General features: G+C 40.0%; 1 protein-coding gene across 1 annotated transcript in view; it reads left to right on the plus strand.

The window, feature by feature from the left end:
• LOC126457203 (sorting nexin-21) overlaps window positions 1-14,559 on the plus strand; it is a 57,720-nt gene that overhangs the window by 9,456 nt on the left and 33,705 nt on the right. The window contains exon 2 of the mRNA XM_050093302.1: window positions 5,086-5,226. Within this exon, the coding sequence (XP_049949259.1) occupies window positions 5,086-5,226 (141 nt within the window). The remainder of the gene's footprint in view (window positions 1-5,085; window positions 5,227-14,559) is intronic.

A 14,559-nucleotide genomic window follows, 5' to 3' on the forward strand; every position in this document is an offset into this window, starting at 1 on the left:
AACCTAGTAAAGTACAGGATTGTGTAATTAATTATAGAAATGTTGTGTGTGCCAGTAATTCATAATTTCCTGTTTCTTAAAAATATAATTTTAACTATACATTCAGAACTAGTACTTATCGATTATAGTATTAAAACTAAAATATTTTATAAAGTAATTCCTTTTCATACATTTTAACTTGAAATGTACTCTAATTGAAATACTGTGTATAAAATTATGTGGAAATTTTCAGAAAAGCAACTGAGATAATATTGACCTGTCCAAAATTCGAAAAATAATACTGGTATCGACAACTACTTTTAAGGAAAAGTAATGCTAGAGGATTTCCCGTTACAGACTCCAGCCATGGACCATAGTAAACTCATTGTACTCACTGTGGGCTGGGTGTAGACTGACCAAAGAAGTGAAATAAAGATGAAATAGGCTCTCCATCTCCTGGTCCCTACAATGGAAAGACTTTTTCATACTAAACCTACCAATCAGTCTCAATCCAATAACAATATTGAACTGTACCTGACTTAGTTCACTACCCCCATCCTACTGTGATCGACTCCCATTACCCCTAAATCAACCCCTGTCGACTTTTCAGAATTTTCTAACCTTGAACCTTGTATCATCGTCATTCCACAAATCCATCAACATGGAAGCCAATCTTACATTGCAGGAAAAACTGCAATCCACTGTCTAAAAACCAATCTCGACCCTATAACCCTACGTGCAGACAAAGGTGCCACTACTGTGATTATGAAGTGCAGGGATTCAGATTCATAGATGTACAAACCATCCCACAGAGGCCCCATTCCAGAAACCCAGCAGGATCTCCAGTCCCTCCTCAAATCCTTAGGTCCATTTCAGAACCTCTCCCCTGAGTTTTATCTCACCCCACACCCCTGCCACTCCCCACATTCCTGTCTACATGCTTCCTAAAGCCCATAAACCCAACCACCCAGGACACCCCATTGTGACAGATTACTTGCCCCCACAGAGAGAATCTCTGCTCTCATGGACCAATATCTTCAGCCTATTACTTGCAACTTAACCTTATATACTTCGGTTCCTGTTCCTTTACCTGGCACCCCACTCATCACTGTTGATGCCACCTTCCTCTATACTAAACATCACTGATGCTGATAGCCTTGCAGCTATTGAACTGTACCTTTCCCAATACCCAACTGACTCCAAGGCTGCAACCTCATCCCTGGTCATCATGAACAGCCATATCCTCACCCACAGTTACTTCTCATTTGAAGGCATCACCTACAAATAAATCCAATCAAAAGTTCTGCTCTTCCTGCCATTACACTTAAGTAATTCTCACTATAATTGCAGTCTGCCCATATCTCTCTTTAAATTCTCTACACCTTCTCCCCCATTTGCTTCGCCTAGTCCTCTTCAACCCAAAAGGCAACCTTTCTTAATGTAGTCCTCCACATGATGGTCTCACTGAGCGAGGCCTTCACAGACTGATATTACCCTCCCAACCTTGTTCAGAAACAGATCTCTCTGTCCCAACTATCCAGTCCCCTACCATCTCCCAAATACGCACCATCTGGCCACAAAGGAGCACTCCTCTCATGACTCAGTACCATCCTGGACTGGAGCAACTGAATGACATTCTCCACCAAAGTTTCAACTATACGTAGTTGTGCCCTGAAATGAGGAATATCCTACTCACAATCTTCCCTACCACTCCCACAATGGTTTCCCATTGTCCCCCAAACCTACACAATATCCTTGTCCATTCGTACTCAACCCCTGCTCCCAACTCCTTGCCTGGTGGTACATATCCCTGAAATAGATGCAAGATCTATCCCTACATTCTCCAACCACCTCCTACTCCAGTCCTGTCACAGGCATCTCTTATCCCATCAGAGGCAGGGCTGTGTGTGAAAGCAACTACGTGATCTTCAAACTAAGCTGCAACCACTGTACTGCTTTCTACATGGGCATGACAACTTACAAGCAGTCCATCCACATGAATGGTCACTGCCAAACTATGGCCTAGAGACAGCTGGACTAATCAGTTGCTGAACTTGCTGCCCAACACAATGTGCTTCAATTAAGTGAATGCTTCACAGCCTGCATCATTTGGACCCAACAACAGCTTTCCTGAGTTCTGCAGCTAAAAACTGTCCCTACAATGCATTCTTCTTTCTCTTAACGCCCTTGGCCTTGACTTTTGCTAGTCCCAATCCTCTATCTGCTTCCCTGCTCCCACCCCAGTATCTCACTTGCCTTCCTTCTGTTCCACTTACGCATCCACTAGTCTTCTCTAATTCTCCCTCCCCACCCTCTCTCCAACTCCGCAAGAGATTGCAGCTGCTGCGAAAGACTGTGATCAGAATTCACATCCCATTTGGGTATACAGTATCAGTTATACAGTCAATTTTTATGGTGGTTTGCCGGCCGAAGTGGCCGTGCGGTTAAAGGTGCTGCAGTCTGGAACTGCAAGACCGCTACGGTCGCAGGTTCGAATCCTGCCTTGGGCATGGATGTTTGTGATGTCCTTAGGTTAGTTAGGTTTAACTAGTTCTAAGTTCTAGGGGACTAATGACCTCAGCAGTTGAGTCCCATAGTGCTCAGAGCCATTTGAACCATTTTTTTTTATGGTGGTTTGTAACATTTGAACCTATTCCATAATATAAGTTTAAGCAATCCAAAGAAATATTTTAATGGATAATTAATTATAAATGTGGAGAGGTCTCAACCATTAAGTTTAGGGGGTTAATAAGCCATCCATTACTTACAAGCACAAATAACACTGAAAGTAATGAAATAAACAAAAAGCCTTCTAGAGCACCCATTTGTGTGTTTGTACCTGATAAGAAATGTTGAAAATTTGATTTCCATACATTGAAATAATCTTGAAATCATAAATTTGACCTTTGAAATAAAGTCTTGGAGTCATATATTTGTACCCCATCCGTTCAGTGTCATGACAAGTCTTACCACATCTTGGAAATGCATATTTGCTTAATTTTTTACTGTTTTGAATTGTCACAAGTGTGTGACCAAAGTGTAGTGAATGTAGCAAGAGTGATGTTGGCATTGCAAAACGATTATTGATGAAAACTGATGTTAATTTTCATAAATGTGGTACATTTTTTGTTTGGTGAATGATAGAGCATCTGTGGTGTAGATTCAGTTCAATGAGGTACAGCATCAAGTTTCATTTCAAGATAGCAGTGATGTGGACTGCTGAAATATGTTTACTTGATTGCAAGGTTGACTGGCAAACTTGACAAGGACACAAGTAGTTGTTATGACTGGAAAGCCTATGCTGTCAGCCTGGGTGGCAGCAGCTTGCTTTGGTTGTTCTTCTTTTTTTCCATTGAGGTTGTCATACACACAGAATAGTGCATGCATTTAAATGCTGTACATGTGAAAAGCCCTTTTTAGTTTGATAACTGATAAGTGAGTTAATGTAAAACATATTTTAGTATTATTTATGGGATAATTAAAAATTGTGTATTTATAAAGAGAATGGCCAACAATGCTGTTGTAAATTTTATTCTTGTGAGTGAAAACTGAAAGGGGAAGAAGTAGGTTCAGCTTGGGGGGAAAACGGAAACCTTCTCATTGGCACAACACAAAAGCATCATGCATTCAGAGATGGTGATGATGATGTATTGGTTTGAGAGAGAGAGAGATATGAGAAAAGTCATGGGATGCCTCCTTATATTGTGTGGGACCCTCTATTGCCTGGCATAGTGCAGAAACTCAACATTAACTCAACAAGTTGTTAGAAGTCCCTTGCAGCAACATTGGGCTATGCTACCCCTGTAGCCCTCCATAATTACGAAAGTATTGGCAGTGAATGATTTTGTGCACCAACTGACCTCTCAATTATGTCCCATAAATGTTTAAAAGGATTCATGTTGGGCTCTCTTGTTGGCCAAATCATTCACTTGGATTGTCGAGGATGCGCTTCAGACCCGGCATGGTGATAAGGTTCATTGCTGTTTTGGAATATGAAGTCCATGAATGGCTGCAAAAGGTTTCCAAGTAGCCAAATGTAACCATTTCTGGTCAGTGACTGGTTCAGTTCGACCAGAGGACCCAGTCCATTCCCTGTAAACACAGCCTACATCATTATGGAGCCACCACCAGCTCGCGCAGTGCCTTATTGACATATTGGGTCCATGGCTTCTTTGTGTCTGCACCACACTTGAACACTATTATCAGCTTTTAGCAACTGAAATTGGGACTCATCTGATGAGGCCAGTGTTTTCCAGTTGTGGAGGGTCCGACTGATATGGGCACGAGTTCAGGAGAGGCACTGCGGACAATGTTGTGATGTTAGCAGAGACACTCATGATCGTCATCTGCTGTCGTAGCCCATTAATGCTTCATTTTGCCACACTGTCGTAATGGATATGTTCGTCGTATGCCCAACATTGATTTCTGTGGTCATTTCATGCAGTGTTAACACTATCAACTCTACGCAAATGCTGCTGCTGCTGTAGGTAAGTAAAGGCCATTGTCCACTGCATTGTCCATTGTGGGAAGTAATGCCGGATATTTGGCATTCTTGGCAGACACTTGACACAGTGGATTCTGCAATATTGAATTCCCTAACAATTTTTGAAATGAAATGTTCCATGCATCTGGGTCTAACTACTATTCCATGTTCAGAGTCTGTTAATTTATATCATGTGGCCACAAATACATTAGAAAACTTTCCAGATGAATCACCTGAGTACAAATGACAGCCCTGCCAAAACTCTGACCTTTTGTACCTTGTGTGTGTGATACTACTGCCATCTGTATATGGGCATATCGCTGTCCCATGACTTCTGTCATTTCAGAGAGAGAGAGAGAGAAAGAGAGAGAGAGAGAGAGAGAGAGCATAATCTTTCTTTCTTTTTTTGTATTCATTTTTCCTGCACCACATTCACAGGCAAGATGTTGTATTTGTATTACTTTGTTACTATTCCTTTTGTGTGTTGTTTAAATTCATGTTTGATGTGAGAGATATTATTCAAGAAACTATAAGACATTGACAGTTTTACTTAGCCTAATTTTATGCTTAATTCAACTAACAATATTGTAACTATGAAATAATTGTGCTTTAATTTTACACAGATAAAACAGATAACCTTCTGAATGGTGGCCAGGATCTTGAAAACCTGGTTCTTGGTGAGGAACCAGATACACGACTGGAACAAGGAACACTGAGCTTTAGTGAGACCCCAGGGGCACATAGTGAAGCCAGTGCCCATATAAGTAATTAATTGTGCCACTTTAAATACTATTAGAAGTAAATGATTGTGTTTTACCTTATTCTTTTGTATTAAGAATGTGGAATCCCATTCTGTTTTATTGGATCCAAATTGTGATATTTACAGCTGTTATGAAAAAGTTTACTTTTTCTTGCATTGCTATAAATCTGTTTAATAATTTCACATTTAATTTTAATGTGCTGACAAAATTTAAAATGTGAACTAGTGAAAAGTATGCGTAAGATGTATGCTTTGCAGGTATTTGTATCATGTATGTAGTGATGCGCATAAAAACAATAAATAAGCTACTTATTGCAATAAAATAGTGAACAATTATGAAAACTTGATGTGTAAACAGTCACAGTTCTTTTGCCTCTGGTAGTGCACCATTTAAATGTGATAATAGATGCTTATATTATCAGATAACTAGTAGTGTTTTTTTTTAAATTGATTATTGAATTTATGCAGCAGGGCTTGTTAGTGACATAGATGGATATTAATACAAGAAAGAAAACTCAGTGTCAATCTTGAATGTTGATTTGACCATTGTAGCTATGTGACAGATAGTGACACTGTAATAAGAATTATAGAAATGATGCAGATAATGAAAAAAAAAGGTAACGACTAAAGCAGTGGGATTTATTACTGGAGGGATGAGTACTTAGTTATTGAATTTCATGTCTATCTAATGGCTTCACCCACTATTATTTTTTCACTTCTACAAGTGATTTTGTGGATTTTTCAGAGAAATCCATCAAATCATAAATTCTTATTCCAAGTGAGATCCAATAAGCAGCTGGTCATGTACACACTGTGGCGGCAAGGTAGATACTAGAGCACAGCACGATATCAAGTGAGCTTGTACTGGCAAGGTGGTTGGTTTTATTTTCTGCATGTTGTCAGAGGCCTAGCCCATATAACTGCTTGTAGGTGCCTCTTATCGGTTGCTGGTGAAGTCTTTGGCAGCATACATTGCAGATTATTGGCCTTGCTATTGAGGATGTATATATATCATCCTGCCCCCTCTTTAACTGGTCCATAGCTTTAAAAGTCACCTTGTTGGTAGTGGGGTTCCATACCGGTAGGGGAGAGGTGCTTCATGTTTGGGCAGACAAGCTAGGGGTTCAATGTCCACCATCACATCAGCTTGTGTTTGTGGTTGTGTTGTGACCTCTACTTACAGCAAGGGCATTGTCATGATGCTGGAGCTCACTGGTGCTGGTACTCTGGTCTTTGGGTCACCGCTGGGAGTCATTGGTGCTGGATATGGGAAGACACCATATTCCACAAAGAACCTGTTTAGATTTGAACCTGTGGTTGTTGACCTGTCTCGGTCTGGCATCTGAAGTTGTACTGAGCTGGTGCTGGGACCGGAGCTTGTAGTGGAAGTTGCTAAGCATGGTTGCAGCTGGTTTACATGTCATATTATGATGGCCCATTGGCTTCTTTGGTGAACACCTGTCATGTTCAGTTGTCTCTGATGATGTGTGGTAGCCATCATGGAGCTCTCCCAAAGGCAAGTCCAGACTTCTTGAGGGGTTATGGTTGGGCTGGCATGGATGTATTTTAAGCTGCAGGGGGTTCCAGAGTGTCAGGTGTCATTGGCCCTGCAGTAGTTCCACCAAAGTGTGACCCTGGATTGGTGTCGCCTTGTAGGTGGCCGTGAACTGGGTTAGGACTTCAGCTTTGGGTGTGACTGACATCATTTTTCACAGCAGCACTTCAAATATGTGGACGAACCACTCCACTTCACCATTAGAGGCTGGGTGGAACAGTACTGTTGTCAGGTGCTAATGTCACTCTGAGATTGGTTTTGCCAGGAAATGACTAAAGGCTGTGTAAGTTGAATTTTTGTCTGTGGGTTATATATATTGCTGAGTTGCTTGGAGTCCTTTATGATTCAGTGTGTGGTCTTAGTACCCCACGTGACAGATTGTGCTCTTATCTGTTTTGTTGTTGTGTCTGGAACACTTGACATAATAAGTTTGTCAGGTGTTGCTCTCTTGTAGTGTCACAACTGTATTGTCCATATAGTTGACTGCGTTCAAAATGTTTTGAATCAGCTGCTCCAAAAATGTTGGAAAATTGCTGATGCAGTAGCAGTTCTGAAGACCATCCTGTTATGTCTGTCCAATCCAAATGGTGTGTTAATAATCATGAATTGGAATGACTGTTCATCTAACGGCAGTTGCAAATATACTTCGGATAAATCAAATTTGGAGAGATACGGGCCACCTCATAGTTTTGACAAGAGCCGTTCTGCCCTTGGGATGGGATAGATGCAAATAATCAATAGTGCATTTATGATTGTGCATTTGGAATGCACAAAAGTACCAGTGGTGTTGCCCGTTGACTTGATGTCTTGAGTGTGAAGAGGTCTTGTTGCCAAGATTATCTACATCCATCTTGAGGTCATCACGCAATGCTACTAGTTCTGATCTAGCACTAAACTAGCAAGATACTGCAGAAGATTTTAACTGAGTGTGAGCTACAGTATAGTTTGCACACCCTAAGCATGATGGAAATAGATCTGAAAATTCCGTGCATAGTAAACAAGGATCATCAAATAGTTTAATAGTAATAATTGTGTATGACTTAATGACCTAGTGCTAGTCTTTCTATTGGACACCACTTCAGTGACTTGCGTTTCCATGGCTGCCAATTATTACAGATTGCCCATAATTTATCAACTTAATTACAGAGTTACGGGAAGTCACTAAAAAATTATGGAAATTGTTATTTTACAATTGATGTTTTTAAAAAATCAAAAGAGGTACGGTTTGCACTTTGCTAATCATATGCTACTAAAATGTTTTGTAAATTGTACCAGTTTCCTCCCTGAATACACAGAAATCCTATCTACAAATGATATTGTCACCACAGCTTACTAAAGACGTGTTTACACTGAGTTTCAAACATGGTCTGCAATATTGTTTGCAGCTAGTACTGGACTGCAGATGTTCACAGCATGTCATCAACATGTTGGCAACACAAAACCAGTGTTTCACGGTTGTGTGTGTACAGATCAAAGGGACATTGTTCCTAGGCTGCTACCATTAAATGCTGGTATGCAGCACTTTTGTTTGTTTTTGCTCTGTCTGTAGTATTGTGTGTAGTTTTTACGTGTCTTCCTTTCCAAAATGGAGCTGACAAGAAGCAGACTTTATGATTTTGTCACTAACTGTGAGGCAGAGGAGTGCCAAGTGCCTTTGGAATCTTGGCAGAAATGAATGATGAATGGATGTAGGAAGCAGCAGTCATAGTATACAGGGTGGTCCATCTGAAGTTTCGGATGATATTATCTTGAAAACTATACATCGGGTAAAAATAGTGGGTAAGACAAGTTTGTAAGCTTAATGGGGGACATCAAATGATACTACATGTGACCCCCAGCCCCTGCCCTCTTTGTTGGGGTGGGGGGGGCAACTTGTAAATCTTAAATGGAAACCTCCATTTTTTATTGCAGATTTTGATTCTCCTTAAAAACATTTTTTTAAACCAGTGACAGATGGCACTGAAATCGAGAAACATTAAAATTGGGGAAGAACTCCAATTTATTTAGAATTATCCAAGAAAGATGCATCAAATCGATAAAAAATGTGCAGCAATTCTTTCATTACACCAAATTAAGCTTTTTGTTACAAAATGTATCCTACCTGCCACAGTTTTTGATGGAGGGAGGTGGAATGGTATTAAAATCTCATTAGGGAACTCTTCACAATTGCATTACCCACCCGACTGTGGCGCTACCATGGCCAAACTGCGAACTGTGGCTCTGTATAAAGGTTGGTGTAATGTGATCAGACGTCACTTCACTTTCAGATTGTGAACTGTAAACATCAATTGACGAAAGTAAATTATTCTTTAGCGAAACATGGCTCTCTATCCTCATACAGAGATTGTCGATATGATGTTAATTTTAGGTGACTGCCATAACAATTACGCTACTGCTGTGCAATTGTATGCGGATCTTTACCCAAACAGATGACATCCAAGCAAGACCATTATTCGAAATTGCACTCAGCAAGCTCGAAATGGATACATGCACCATCCACCTCGTCATCGCGAATGCAATGAAAATAATGCTCTTACCCTTACTGTTCTCACCTGTGTTCAACTGGATCCCGAAATTAGTAGTTGTGCGATTCAGAGACAAACTAGAATACCAAAATCAACTGTTTTGAGGATTTTGAAGGCACATAAATATCATGCAAACTGACACAGGCATTAACACCAAAAGATATGCAAATACGCATGCATTTCTGCCAATGGGCCTTGGAAATATCAAGAGGTGACAATGAATTTTTTAGGTTCATTATGTTCACCAATGAAGCCACATTCAAAAATGATGGTGAATTAAATCGTCATGATTGTCATTATTGGTCGCCTGTCAATCCGCACTGGCACAGACCCGTTGACAATCAACATAAATGGTCGTTAATGGTCTGGTGTGGAATTTTAAATGGTTACTTGATAGGACCGTATTTTTATGACCGAAATTTTACTGGGGAATCTTATTTACAACTTCTCTGTGATGATATGTTGGAGTTAATGGAAGATGTTGATTTAGAAACTAGGCAACAAATGTGGTTCCAACAGGATGGAGCAGCTCCCCATTATGGTAAAAATATGCAGAACATTTTAAATTTACAGTACCCTGGTCGGAGGATAGGACGCGGTGGACCATTTCAGTGGCCTCCACATTCACCAGACCTAACACCTCCTGATTTTTTCTTGTGGGGTTGTTTAAAAAATATTGTTTATGAAATACAGCCCACAACACGAAACAATATGGAGCAACGCATTCAAAGAGATTGTGCAGCCATACCACAGGATGTGCTGCTCAAAATTGTGTGCATTGAAGCAGATGGGAATCATTTTGAACAATTTCTTCATGGCTAATTTCATTAATTAAGAACTCCAAATTGTGAGAGGCAAGGGGACACACACTAATGAAGCACCCCAACATGTGAGAGGTAAGGGGACTCACACTAATTAAGCACCCCAACATGTGAGATGCAAGGGGACTCACACTAATGAAGCTGTTATGTTGGAGCTAATGGAAGATGTTGATTTAGAAACTAGGCAACAAATGTGGTTCCAACAGGAAGGAGCAGCTCCCCATTATGGTAAAAATATGCAGAACATTTTAAATTTACAGTACCCTGGTCGGAGGATAGGACGCGGTGGACCATTTCAGTGGCCTCCACATTCACCAGACCTAACACCTCCTGATTTTTTCTTGTGGGGTTGTTTAAAAAATATTGTTTATGAAATACAGCCCACAACATGAAACAATATGGAGCAACGCATTCAAAGAGATTGTGCAGCCATACCACAGGATGTGCTGCTCAAAATTGTGTGCATTGAAGCAGATGGAAATCATTTTGAACAATTTCTTCATGGCTAATTTCATTAATTAAGCACTCCAAATTGTGAGAGGCAAGGGGACACACACTAATGAAGCACCCCAACATGTGAGAGGTAAGGGGACTCACACTAATTAAGCACCCCAACATGTGAGATGCAAGGGGACTCACACTAATGAAGCTCCCCATGGGAACATCATTGTGCTACGTCCATGTTGTTGTTCCTGGGTAATGTTGAAAGTAGGATACAGCATATTTTGTACAAAAATAGCTTCATTTGGCGTAACTAAAGAATTGGTGCACATTTTTTATCAATTTGATGCATCTTTGTCGGATAATTCTAAATAAATCAGAGTTATTCCCCAATTTTACTTTTTTCTCAATTTCAGTGCCATCTGTCAATGGTTTAAAAAAATGTTCAGACAAAACTTGATAACTTTTTTCTGGAGAATCCGAATCTGAATAAAAAATGGGTGTTTCCATTTAAGATTTAAAAGTTGCCCCCCGCCCCACCCAAGGGGGCGGTGGCTGGAGGTCACGTGTAGTATCATTTGATGTCCCCCTTTGAGCTTACGAACTTGGGTTACCCACTACTTTTACCCGATGTATAGTTTTCGAGATAATCTCATCCGAAACTTCAGATGGACCACCCTGTTTGTTGATGTGGCAAGGGTACCATCAACTGCACTTTTCCCCCGTCACATTCTTTGGAAGTGTGGGTAACAATGAGGATGAAATAGTTTTCTGTATTAAAAACAGTAATTTGAATTAATTTTAATATGAAAGAAATAAAACCTCAATTAAATATACTCTGTTTATTTAGGGCATACCCTCTTTATTTAGGGTCAGAAAAGTCTGAAATATAGTGTTTAAAGGCCTTAATCGAGATTTTAATTTATAAAATTTTCTAGCCAGGGGAGGGGGGGCAACCACATTTGCCATTTGATAACTGATAGCTTCTCTTCAAAGTTGATAGTCTTGTATTTCCATAATCAACCCCATCTATATAACCAGAGAAAGGGGAACTACAGTTTAATGTGTAATCCAAACCACATATCGTTCCAGGCTACTTCTAACATTGTTAAGAGGTGAAGATTAGATTAAAGGCAGACAGAAAATTTCCATGGTGCAGCCAGGATCCGACCTCGCAACCTCTTGTTTCCAGTCACACGCTTTATTGCTATACCAGCAGTTCCTACATATCAAATGTTACTACTCCTTATACAATGTTGATGCCTTGTACTATTTTCAGACCAAAAGACGAAAAAGTGTCCATCCCAGAAATGTTTTGTGTCTGAGGTGAGGGAGGCACAGTGAGGAAAGTAATCCAACGGCTGACTTTCTTGTTCAACACCATTACTGTGCATTTACTGCACAAAACTACGCTGTGTACTGTAGGATTGTAGCCTTTGTAATGGCAGCCGAAGACTTATCTGGCGTGTTCATAATCATTACATCATGCTGACTTACCTTGCAGAAAGTGTTAATAACAACCTCTGATTATCCTGTTATCTATAATGAAGTACTATCTGAAAGAAGCTGCATAAATATTCAGTCAGGTCTTGATAAGATTTCAAAGTGGTACAAAGATTGGCAACTTGATTTAAATGTGCAGAAATGTAAAATTGTGCACTTCACAAAATGAAAAAACATAGTACCCTATGACTATAATATCAGTGAGTCACTGTTGAAATCAGCCAACTCATACAAATACCTTGGTGTAACTCTCTGTAGGGATATGAAATGTAGTGACCTTATAGGCTCGGTACCTGTAAAGCAGGTGGTAGACTTTGGTTTATTTTTAGAATACCGAGGAAGTGCAATCAGTCTACTAAGTAGATAGCTTACTAATTACTCGTGCGACCCATTTTAGGTAACTGATCTTGTGTGGAACCCTTACCAAATAGGACTAATAGAGGATATTGAATGTGTACAGAGAAGAGCAGCACAAATGGTCACATGTTTGTTTGCTTCATGGGAGAGTGTCACAGAGATACTGAAGGAACTGAACTTGAAGACTCTTGGAGATAGAAGTAAACTACCCCGATAAAGTAGATTTACAAAGTTTCAAGAACCGGTTTTAAATGGTGACTCTAGGATTATACTACAATCCCCTACATATCACTCACATAGGGATTGTGTGGATAAGATTAGAATAATTACTGCATTCACAGAGGCATTCAAACAGTCTTTCTTCCTGTGCTCCGCATGTGAATGGAATGGGAAAAAACACTAATGAATGTTACAGTGGGATATGTACTCTCTTCCATGCACCTCACAGTGGTTAGCAGATTCTAGATGTAGATGTAGAAGAGGCAGAGAACTAATCTGAGAATGGGTTTCCTCATTTATTATAGAAATTGGTGAACTGGTATCAAGTAGGAATTTTGTTAGCAGGTTGTTGATTATTTGTGGGAAATAGAACTTTTGTGAACATGTTGTGAAAGGGTTCAGCGGCGGCTGTAGCCTATTTATGTCGAGCACAGCAATGCAGCCTTTGCAGACTTTCGTCACATGTCATTGTTTACAGCAGTGTCTCAGCACATATCCTTATGTGGGCACTGATTGTGCATATGTTTAGAAAAACACTCTGGGTACCACTTCCTGCTGTTATGGTGAGATTGGGTAGTATAGGGACTACCTTAAGACTGTGTGTCAAATATGTGCCGCTGCTGATTTGTTGTCTGTGCCAGGTCTCTAAATGAACATCAGAGTTTGAATCATTGAGTTGGATGATGATCATGATGAGTTCTAATCACGCTTTCTGTGCCGAGAACAGGAACATTAAACAGGAACATTATTTTACCAAAAATATACCACTTCCATCAAAATATGACTGTGCTGCACATGACATTTCCAAGTTTTTTTGCTGTTCCTCGAGAACAAGGTTTGTTAATTTAAATGCTTGCGTACAAACTTCCTTATCAGGTGTGCTCTTAATTATTACATCACACACTAATGATTTGGCTTAGGATTGTTTACAACTCTGATTTGCGCATAGAAATCAACACTTTTGGGTCAGCCCTTTGAGATCAGCTGTTATGACATGCATTTGCTGCTGCTAATGTATAGAGAGCAAACTATTGATTTGTAACAATTATACCAAGGGAAACTCCCCATAGCAACCCCCCACCCCCTCAGATTTAGTGGTAAGAGGGTTCAGTGGACAGCCTGTCAAAAACTGAACACAGATCAAGCATGGAAACAAGAAGAAAGTCTACTAAATTGTGAAAAAAAAAGCAAAATAGAAACAGTGAATGGACCAAGCTTAACAAGTGCAACATTAAGCAAAGAAGACAGGTGGCACTGTCGCTATCAAGTGGTCACGGTGTTAGGCTGCAATGTGGGAGAGCCGTGTTGAAAGCTCCCTCGTGCATTTTTTAAAATTTTGTTTTACTTTTTTTCACTGTTCGCCGTATTCAAATTTGTGTTTGTGTCAAGGTGTAATGGCCATTTACAATGGTGAGGTGTAAGGAAGGGACCTATAATGAAAGTTGTTGATTCTGGACAACTACTCTGTCAGCAGTTGAAAGGAAGTGGATTTCAAATGGGAACTGCAAACCTTTGATGACGAGGCAACAAGTCAACTGAATCCTCCACTGGAAAACAGTCTGGTGTGTCATACACGATATTGGTGAGTGTGTGTGTGTCATATGATAGGAATCTCTTATCTACGCACCTAACTTGTATGCCTGGTGAGTGAGTGAGGTATGCCTCCCTTCCAGATTTAGATGTTGCTATGTCAGTGTGATCACTCCCAAAGAAATGATGATAATATAATACAAACAATCCTGTTGGAGGAACATTATACGAGAGGTTGACAATACCGCTACAGTTGTAAGGTTCTTTTATTTAGAACATGACTGGTTTTGGGCTCTTATACACCCATCTTCAGATGTTGCACTGAAAATAGCAAGAGACGGGTGAATTTATTTATTTTTACAAGCAGCAATACATGTTTAAAAAAA

The sequence above is a fragment of the Schistocerca serialis genome, chromosome 2, assembly GCF_023864345.2.
Source record: "Schistocerca serialis cubense isolate TAMUIC-IGC-003099 chromosome 2, iqSchSeri2.2, whole genome shotgun sequence".
Classification (NCBI taxonomy): domain Eukaryota; kingdom Metazoa; phylum Arthropoda; class Insecta; order Orthoptera; family Acrididae; genus Schistocerca; species Schistocerca serialis.